This window comes from Arachis ipaensis, chromosome B02 (genome assembly GCF_000816755.2).
Source record: "Arachis ipaensis cultivar K30076 chromosome B02, Araip1.1, whole genome shotgun sequence".
Lineage (NCBI taxonomy): Eukaryota > Viridiplantae > Streptophyta > Magnoliopsida > Fabales > Fabaceae > Arachis > Arachis ipaensis.
In genome coordinates, this window is record NC_029786.2 from 46,692,121 (window position 1) to 46,702,888 (window position 10,768).

The 10,768-nt window shown below is 40.1% G+C and overlaps 1 protein-coding gene across 1 annotated transcript; it reads right to left on the reverse strand.

The window, feature by feature from the left end:
- Nucleotides 8,554-9,315, reverse strand: LOC107627224. Its single transcript, XM_016330075.1, has one exon. It carries the CDS (start codon nt 9,313-9,315, stop codon nt 8,554-8,556), a length of 762 nt encoding a protein of 253 aa, XP_016185561.1.

Genomic DNA, 10,768 nt, shown 5'->3' on the forward strand with positions numbered 1-10,768 from the left:
GAGAATTAATTGATAAATTTAATTATCTTTTTAATTTTATAAAATTGACACTTGTTAAAATTATACTCAATTCATTAAGGTGTGTTTTTTTCCTGATCACTAATATTTTGTTCCTATTTTGCCGATAGTAAGTGAATTACAATATTATTAAATCTTCAATTCTAATAAAATATTTAAAACATAGTAGTATTCATTGTTTTTATACAATTAGGTTCAAAATTTAATTTCAATTTATTTCAGATATATAAAAAAAGATAAAATAATAAGAATAATGTATTATTTTAATCGTCTACCGTTTGTGTTAAATTCTAATTTAGTTTTTAACGTTTTAAAAATCTTATTTTAATTTAAAAAATTTTTAATAGATTCAATGTGTTCCACTTTTTAATTTGATATGAATAATTAATAAAATAAGTTACATGAATATTAACAATATTTTTAATTAAGTCATTTCTTTTTATTTCTGCGTATTAAAAAATCATAACCAAACTTTTTTTATAACATTTTTTATATATTCTCTTTTTCATATAAAATTTTCGTAGCAATTAATCATTAGCGATCCAAAATCTAAGAAAAATTATTTATATTGGTAATCGTTGGAGAATTAATTTTACTTACGTACTAAAATCGAACGTTATTATATCTTTAACATGTTAATTATTGTTTGTGTCAAATTTAATAATGAGACAACATTGAACCCATCTAAATGTTTTGAAACTAAAATAGGATATTTGAACTCTTATAGGCTAAATTAACATCTAGCTCAAATGTTAGAGATGAAACAATACTTTTTCAAAATAATAATCTAACGCATAGAACAAAATTAAAACGGCCAAATCAGTAATAACATAATGAAAAAAAAGAAAAAGAAAAAGCACATATCTAATGCACTAATTTTTTCCAAAAAAAAACAAAATAAAAATCTTCATCATGTTGATTTTAACGTCTATTAATTCAAATATTTTGTTGTGAATGTATCTCGTTATTATTGAGGCCAGAATAAGTAAGAAAACACTACGTGCGTATTTAATCTGCTAACGAAATAATAAGAAATAAAAGTTTTTAAATGTATCTAGAATATTGGTGTTTCAAATATTTTAATGGTTGATTTTAATTAATATATATTATATATAATTTTTATAATTGAAATTAATAATTAAAATTATTGAAATACCAGTATATTCTTAAAATTCTTTCTATTTTTGTATGAGAGTTGACTCCGAGGTATAGCACGTTCTGGTAATACTTAGATCGGCTTTCCTTGGAGTAATGGGAGAGGAACGTTGTCTTCTACTAGAGGGGCGGCGTTGGGTACCTGAAAAGGGACTCCAACGCTCAAGTAAGTGTAAGTATGAGAGAGTTCAGAAGGAAAAACTAGAGTGAACAGCGTACCTATCACTTGAGTATGTAATTCGTATATATTGGGGTTTGTTGAGGGTGGTTATGCGGATTTTTTGGACTGGATGGAGCCTCCATCCGTTGTGTCCTTTATTTTCAGAGTTGAGGAGAGATTTGGGGAGAGTTTACGCGTTAGTTCAATTCCGAGTTTGTTGTTGTTTGTTTAACTCTAACGGATCATAGCCCCAAGGTTGACCAGTTTCTTGATTTATGAACAGGTTAAGCTTATACCTGTGGGTTATAACTCGGAACTGGGTTTCGCGGGAATTTTTTGTTTTTGTGCCGAGCTATAACTCAGAGCCCCCAAGCTTAACTTGTTCACTGTTTTCACTTCGAGTTGTTGTGATTTGAATTTTCGCGCGGAGTGCTTAGTAGGAGAGAGAGTTTTATTTTGGAAAATAAAACTGCATTTAATGCACTTTGGGTTATGGAAAAGAGTGTTTATGATCGGGCCGTTGGTTGAATTTCATGATCCGCACGTTGGACGGCTAGGGTTTGTTCTGGGAGGTGTAACGTTTGTGGTAGGGGTAGTGGGCTGACTGTCTGGTTTTTTGTTCTATCCATTTGCATGTGGTTTTTCGTTTTTTCTTCTCTCTTGTTCGCGGAAGATGAGTAAAGGTTAGTTGTGCTCTTCCTTTACTTGCTTTGTCTTGTCATTCTTCTTTGTCTTCTCTTCGATACTGTTTTTTAAAAATGGAGAAGGGGAAGAAGGTAGAGATAGGGTCAGCTATGAAGACAGAGGTGAAACTGGTTGAAGACGTGTGGGTTTGGGATCCAGTGAATCCTTATTCGTGGGTTGCCGAATCGGTGAAGGGCTATGCTTCTGTATTTGATGATGATCTTAGTGTTGTTCAATTAGGTTCTGTTTCTTCATGGGTTAGGGAGGGTAGTGATTTGAAACTTAAGTTTCTTCCTTGTTCTGCTAACGATCGTGTTTTCCATCGTGGAGAGGGGTTTAAGTTCTTTTTCATTTATAGCTGTATTTTTGTTGACCTGGGCGTTAGGTTTCCTTTTTCCGAGTTTGAATGTGGTGTGTTGATGCAGTTGAAGTGTGCCCCGTCACAGTTACATCCTAATTCGTGGGCATTTGTTAGGGCTTTCCAGATTTTGATGAGTTGTTTGGAGGTTGAACCGTCGCTGGAGGTCTTCTTTGCGTTGTTTCAGTGTAAGGGGGTTAGGCGAGGATGTTGGTTGAATTTAGCTAGTGTTCCTGGACGCGCCATCTTTAGTTTGTATAGGTCCTCCTATAAGGGTTTCAAGTCAATGTTTCTGAAGGTAGGCATTGTAGAGGGTGAGTATCCATGGTTTGTCGACGAGTGTCTTTTGGAGAGGTTTCCTCTGTTCTGGGTTCCCAGGCCTAGGCAGATACTTGGTATGGATAATATGGAGTATAGGAATGAAATGCTTGTGGAGTTTTTGGTGAATCATATCTCGTCGTCGAGCTTGCTATCAGTTGTTGATCTTCTTGACTTAGAGGGTGATAGCGATGCCCTTGATGGATATATAGGTAACTGCTTTCAACCGTTTTGTGTGTTGTTTCTTGTTTGTGAATAATGATGTATCTTCTTTGTGTTTTTGTAGTTGAGAAGGCGCCGAAAGTGACCTCGTCCAGTTTGCGAGCTTTCTTCCGAACGAAGAATGTTGAAAAGTAAGGTTCAACCAGTTAAGCTATGGCCGAGAAAGGTGCTGAGGTCGACCAACCTTCGCCTAAGAAGGTTAATTTTAAAAGAAAAATGGGGGAGGTAAAGAAGGGTAGGGTTGTGGCCGAGGAGGAATTAGGGCCCGAGGTTAACCTGGATCAAGTGAAGAAGTTTACAGAGAACCAGAAGGTGTTGCATAGCTATAGGGGTGATGATGATTTGACGTCTTTATGGAGCGAGCATTTTCCTTTCACCGTGATGGCGGATGAGCATGTGCAGAATCCTTCAGATGTTAAGCTTATTCACGAAGTGGGTGAGGTTGGGATTGCCCAGTATTTGCAGGTATGGTTGAGGGGTTTTCTTTTTGTCTTGTATTTGTTTTGCTGGTTTTCATCTTTGTGTTTTTCTTTAGGTTATTGGAGCGCGCTTGATGTGTGTTGGTCGGATCGAAGAGTTAAAGCTTTCCAGGGTTGTCTTTGACAAAGCTTGAATGGATCAACTTATTCGTGAAAATATGGAAAAAAGTGGTAAGCTTCGAGATGCATTGGACTTGGTGAACCAGCTAGGGGAGAAACTTAAAGAGGCTGAATCGTCATTGAAGAAGTCTGGTGAGGAAAAGGCTGTTCTTGAAAGTAGGATTGTTGAGCTTGGGGTTGAAAAGAAAAAAGCTGAGGATGATAAGGAAAATCATGGTCTTGAAATGTTTGCAGCTGGCTTCGATAGGGCTGTTGAGCAAGTGAAGTTCTTGTTTCCGGATGGCAATTTGTCGAGGATGGACCCTTGTAAGGTCATTGTTGGAGGTGAGTTGGTTGAGGATGACGATGAGGTCGAGGGTCAGGGGGAGAATCCTGCTTTATAGTTTAGAAAAGGAAAAACTTTGACTTATGTATGTTAGTTTTTTTTATTAGGCTGTTGGTGCCTTTTTTGAAGGCCAACTTTGTTATTTTGAATGTTTAGACTGAAACTTGTTCCTCGGTCAGAGGTTTGGTTATTGCTGTTCTGGTATGTTTTGAGTAAGTATTATGCCTACTTTTGTGTAATGGTACATTTGTGCAGGGCTTTAGATAGATTGCGTTTGCTGATTTGAGAGATTGAGTTGTTGGGTGGTTATACCCGCGTTTATCTTTGATGAGTTTTTCTTATCGAAAATGTGACGTTTGCATTGTTGGGATTTTAATAAAGTAGTGTAAATAGGAATATAGTCATAGTATTAATGTATTTGGAAAGTGCGGGGTGGTGTACCTCATTAAAATCTTTCCAGCAAAACCCTCCTTAGGGAAAAATCTGGTAGTAGAAAAAAGAGTGCATCACCGTGTCCGACTTATACATTAGCTGAAATATAATTTCAGGGATGATATGTTCCATGTGTTTGGTAGGATAGTTCCATCGAGCTTTTGTATTTTGTAAGCCCCCTTGCCGATGACTTTGTATACTTTGAATGGTCCTTCCCAATTGGCACTTAATTTGCCATGTCCGTGTGGCTTTCGTATGTCTTCGACCTTTCTGAGTATGAGGTCGCCTTCTGAAAATGTCCTTGGTTTGATTTTCTTGTTGTATTTCCGAGCTATAGCCCGTTTTGTTGCTAGCTGTTGCAGTGTTGATTTGTTGTGGTCTTCCTCCATTAGGTCAAGCTCGATTTTTCTCCTTTCTATGTTGTCAGTTTCGTTTGTATTTGCAGTTCTGTTACTCTGTAGGGATACCTCGATTGGTATCATAGCGTCACTCCCGTACACTAGTCTGAACGGGGTTTCTTTTGTTGAAGACTGTTCCGTGGTGTTGTAGCTCCAGATCACTTCCGGGATGAGCTCGGCCCATTCGCCTTTTGAGTCTTCTAGTTTTTTCTTGAGGCCCTACAAAATTATCTTATTGGCGGCCTCTGCTAGGCCGTTAGTTTGTGGATGTTCAACTGAGGTAAATTGTTGGTTTATTTTGAAATTTTGTAAAAAGTTTGTGAATCGTTGATCTATAAATTGTCTTCCATTATCAGTGATGATGGATTGAGGTATACCAAAAAGACACAGTATGTTTTTCCATACGAAAGAAATCATTTTTTCAGAAGTGATTTTCGCTAATGGTATAGCCTCTATCCATTTTGTAAAGTAATCTATAGCAACGATTAGAAATTTGACTTGGCCTGGAGCTGAGAGGAATGGTCCAAGGATGTCCAGTCCCCACTTGTTGAACGGCCAGCATACCTCAGACATGTGTAACTGCTCGGCTGGGTTGTGGATGATTGGAGCATGGCGTTGGCATTGATCACAGTGGGTTACTTTGTGCATGCAATCTTGCTTTAATGTCGGCCAATAATAACCGGCTCGGAGAATCTTGGCGGCTAAGCTTCGGCCGCCGATGTGGGTGCCACAGACTCCTTCATGGACCTCGTCCATGGCCAAATTTGCTTCGGTTGTACTTAAGCATCGTAGGAGGGGTCTCGTGAACCCCTCTTGTATAGCTCGGTCCCCATTATGGTGTAAAAGCTCGTCTGTCTTTTGAATTTCTTTGCGTCTTGAATGTTGTTGGGCACTATTCCTGTTTTCAGGTAAGTTATTATTGGTGATCTCCAGTTGTCTTCCTGTGAAATACTTGCAATTGTTGTTAGGGTGACACTGGGTTCGTCCAGGGTTAGTTGTGACAACATGGGGCTGTTGTATTGACTTCTTGTCGTTGCCAATTTGGAGAGGAGATCTGCTCTGTTGTTTTGCTCCCTTGGTATATGAAGAATATTGAATCTATCGAAATCTCTGATAAGGTTGTTAACCATTGCATTGTATTTTTCAAGTAGGGGATCTTTTACCTGAAACTTACCTGTTACTTGTTGCACCACCAAGAGTGAGTTGCATTTGACGTTTATTTGTGTTATTCCCATGGTCTGTGCGAGGCGTAGTCTTGCTATTAAAGCTTCATATTCTGCCTAGTTGTTACTCGCGTGGAAAGTAAAATGTAGTGATTGTTCGAGCTGTATTCCTTGGCCGCTTTCGAGGAGTATCCCTGCACCGGAGCCTTTGCTATTTGAGGCCCCGTCAACGTATAGCGTCCATGGGTTTTCTTTGGGAGCTCGGTCTTCGTGTGTCAGTTCGGCGACGAAGTCGGCTAACGTTTGTGATTTGATGGCGCCTCTGGGTTGGTATTGGATGTCGTATTCTGATAGTTCAATGGACCACTTGATTAACCGTCCAGCCAGTTCGGGCTTTGTCAGTACCTGCCTTAAGGGTTGTTCTGTCCTGACTATAATGGTGTGGCTTTGAAAGTAGTGTCGTAGCCGTCTGGCTGTCATGACGAGAGCGAGGGCTAATTTCTCCAGCTTTGGGTAGCGGGACTCGGCACCTTGGAGTGTTTTGCTGACGAAGTATACCGGGTGTTGTTGTTTGTCTGTTTCTGTCACTAGTACTGAACTGATAGCATGGTTAGTGATTGATAAATACAAATATAACGGTTTACCTATTTCTGGTGTTCGGAGGATTGGAGGGGTTGTGAGTAGGGTTTTGAGCTCTGTAAATGCTGTTTCACATTCTTCGGACCAGTGGAATTTTTCCTGTTTTCTCAATTTTTTGAAGAAGTGATGAGAGCGTTGTGCTATACAGGGTAGGAACCTTGCCAGTGCCACAAGTCGGCCGGTTAGTTGTTGTACTTCCTTGATTGTCCTCGGACTTCGCATGTTGAGTATGGCTTGACATTTTTCCGGGTTCGCCTCAATACCTCGGCATGTAAGCATAAAGCTGAGGAATTTCCCGCTTTGTACTCCAAAAGCGCATTTTTCCGGGTTGAGCTTCATATTATATCTTCGGAGTTGCTGGAAAATCTCTGTTAGGTCCTTGGCGTGGTTTGATGTTCGTGTTGATTTTGCCACCATATCGTCGACATAAACTTCTATGTTGCGCTCGATTTGTTTTGAGAAGATCTTGTCCATGAGGCGTTGGTAAGTGGCGCCTGCATTTTTGAGTCCGAATAGCATGACTTTGTAGCAAAAGTTACCGTTATCAGTGATAAAGGCAGTCTTATCTTGGTCTCCCTCGTGCATTAGGATTTGGTTGTAACCTGAGTAAGCATCCATGAAGCTTAAGCATTGGAAACCAGAGGAGTTGTCAACGAGTTTGTCGATGCACGGGAGGGGGTATGCGTCCTTTGGGTAAGCTTTGTTGAGGTCTGTGTAGTCGACACACATCCTCCATTTGCCATTATTCTTCTTTACCATCACGACGTTGGCCAACCATGTTGAGTACCTGAGTTCCCTGATGAACCCGACGGATAGTAGCTTCTGGGTTTCCTCCAATGAGGCTGTCCTTTTATCAGTTCCTAAGTGTCTCTTCTTCTAGACTATAGGCCGGATTGATGGGTTGATCGCCAGTTTGTGGCAGATGACATTTGGGTCTATCCCAGGCATATCTGCTGGAGTCCAGGCGAATAGGTCGACGTTTTGATTTAATAGTTCCACCAGTCGAGGGGCATAGGCCATTCCTGGTTGCTTGTTCTTGGGTCTAAGTCTGCCAGAGGAGGTAGCTGATCCGAGTTATACACTGCTTGGACATATTGTTGGTCAAGGTGTTGTGGTTGTTCGTTTTTTAAACTGGCGTTATAGCACTGTCTGGCCTCCTTCTGGTCTCCATGGATTGTCACCACTTTGTTATCCTATGAAATAAACTTGACACACAAATGTACAGTGGAAACAACAGCATTGAACGCATTCAACGATGGTCTGCCTAAAATAATGTTATAAGGACTTTTGCAATCTACTACCAAATATTGTATTTCTAAAGTTTTGCTGTTGGGGTAATCCCCAAAAGTAGTTTTTAACCAAATGTAACCTCGGATAGAGACTCGCTCACCTGAGAAACCTACATGTTCTCCGGATGATGGTTGTAGGAGTTTGTCACTTAGGTTCATCTTTTGGAACGTTGAGTAGAACAATACGTCGGCGTTGCTCCCTGGGTCCATGAGGATCTTCTTTACCAGGGGTTCTCCAACTTGTGCGGTGATGACTACGGGGTCGTCTAGGTTTCGGTCAGCGGCCTTGTAATCTTCGGGGCTGAATGATATTCCAGGCTTGTCTGAGATATTCGGCCGAGGTATTGTTGATTCTGTCATAGTCATCATGGCTCGGTATGACCTCTTTCGTGCCGAGCTCGTGCATCCTCCACCTGCAAAACCGCCAGAAATGCAATTTATTATTCGGCGGGGTAGATTGTTATCATTGTCTACCTTTTGCCCCTTGTCTCGGGGGTTGTCGATTGTTTTTTGTTGGTGGCCGAGGTCTTCAGTATTTTTTCTTCGACTTCGCGTGTCAATGTATTTATCCAGCAATCCTTGGCGTGCTAATTTTTTGAGTACGTCTTTTGCTATCACACAATCGTCTGTTGTATGGCCGTACTTTTGATGGAAAACACAGTATTTGGATTTGTCCACGTGCCTCTGGTCTTGGTAGGTACCGGCTCTGCTTGGGGGTTTGATGAGTTTAGAGTGTAGTATATCTTTTACTATGTCCTCTCTTTTTGTGTTAAAAGGAGTGTATGTATCGAACTTAGGTGTTAGTCTGAACGGTCTTTGGTCTGTCCTGCTGGTTGGATGCCTGCTTCGTCTGTCTTCTTCTCTGTTTGGGGCGGGTTTTTCCGCCCTCCTGAGTGCTCGGAATTCTTCCACCTCGATTTAGGTTGTTGCCCTTTTCTCGGAATTCGGCCAGTGTTTTGGACTTTGCTATGACGATGGACTCTTGGAACTTCCCAGGGCGGAGGCCACTCTTCAGAGCGTGGAGATGGACTTCGGGATTCAGATTGGGTATCTCATTAGTTGCTTCTGCGAATCTGGTCATATAGTCCTTCAGGCTTTCGTTTGGTCCTTGTTTGATTGTGCTCAGGTAGTCTGAGTTGTGGACATAGATTTTTGAGGCAGCAAAATGGTTGACGAACTGGTCAGCTAACTCGTCAAAACTCGAGATAGAGCCTTCAGGTAAGTTGGAAAACCAGATGAGTGCGGCTCCGTCTAAGAAGGTTGGAAAGGTTCGGCATAGGATGTGGTCGGATTCTTTATTCATGAACATCATGGTATAAAATTTGGTTACATGGACGTTTGGGTCTCCTATTTCCTGGTAAGGTTTTAGGGTTGATGGTAGTGTGAGGTTCTCGGGCATTTTGAAATTCATAACTGATTTTGTGAAGGGGTTGGTTCTTTTGACTATGGTCTTTGTCGTTTTGGGAGTGGCTTGCTTGGTTTCGGAGGAGTGCTCGTCATTGTCCTCCTTTTGTTCGGCATCTTTGTGTTCGCCCTTTGCGCGACCGTGCTCCATCAGCCGCAGGAGCTAGGCCATCCTTTGGTTCTCGGCCCTGAGGGCTTCGTTGATCGCTAATATCTCCGGCGGGTTGATGTCGGAGGGAGCGTGGCTCTGTTCGTCTGCCATCGTTTGTGTCCTGCAAGACAGTGGAGATAAAAAATACACAGAGTAAAGAAAAAATGGGGTTAAGTAAATCAGGCCCCACGGTGGGCGCCAAATGTTCCTGTATGAGAGTTGACTCCGAGGTATAGCTCGTTCTGGTAACACTTAGATCGGCTTTCCTTGGAGTAATGGGAGAGGAACGTCGTCTTCTACTGGAGGGGCGGCGTTGGGTACCTGAAAAGGGACTCCAACGCTCAAGTAAGTGTAAGTATGAGAGAGTTCAGAAGGAAAAACTAGAGTGAACAGCGTACCTATCACTTGAGTATGTAATTCGTATATATTGGGGTTTGTTGAGGGTGGTTATGCGGATTTTTTGGACTGGATGGAGCCTCCATCCGTTGTGTCCTTTATTTTCGAAGTTGAGGAGAGATTTGGGGAGAGTTTACGCGTTAGTTCAGTTCCGAGTTTGTTGTTGTTTGTTTAACTCTAACGGATCACTTTTAATAAAAAATGGGATTAATTTAAATATATCTCGTCCATAGTGAAAACAAAATACGAACATAACTATCTCCTCCATTGTGAGGACAAAATACCTGTGAACAGAGGCCCATCCGCTCATATATATAGACTCCTCGCATACGAGATGGAGCTTCATTTAATTTGCTCTTAAGTTCCTTTCAATGTTTTTCTAGAGAAATTCCCTTTTCTTTGCTCTTCTTGTTAGTTTTTAGATAATTGATGGTGACACAAGCACGTGTCATCAACATCAGCTAGTTGAATGCGATTACATACACTGTCGGAGTACTCAATCGTGAGATTGATAATCAAATTATTTGAATATTTTAATGTTATTATTATTAAACTTATTTTGTTAGTTTAAGTTAGATGATAATGATTGAAGTTTAGATTAGAAAATAATGTTTTGTTATTAAGTTGAATTTGTTAGTTTAGGTGAGATAATAATCCTTTTACAAAATATATTTATTAGAAATAGTGTGTTAGGGTTGTTTGTTAGTTAGTTTTATCTTATTTAATAATTTTATTCTAATTGATTTGAATTCATTATATTTTTGTGGCGTGATACTATATTGTTAGGAATATTTATTTTATTTATTTTAAAGAAATCAAAATTGTTAATTAGGATATTTTTAATATTTTATTTTATATTTATTTATTTATTCCAAAAAATCCTAGTTAGTTTATTTGTGTCACTAGCGTTAGTTATTTTGAATGTCACATATTTTTTTTGTTATAAAACTAAAGTTCAATCATAGTTTGCAATGCAGGGTGCTAGGCAGATTAGCCATAGCATGGCACCTTTAGAGATTTTGTTGTCGTACCTCATGAAGGATGGTTTGAATATGTG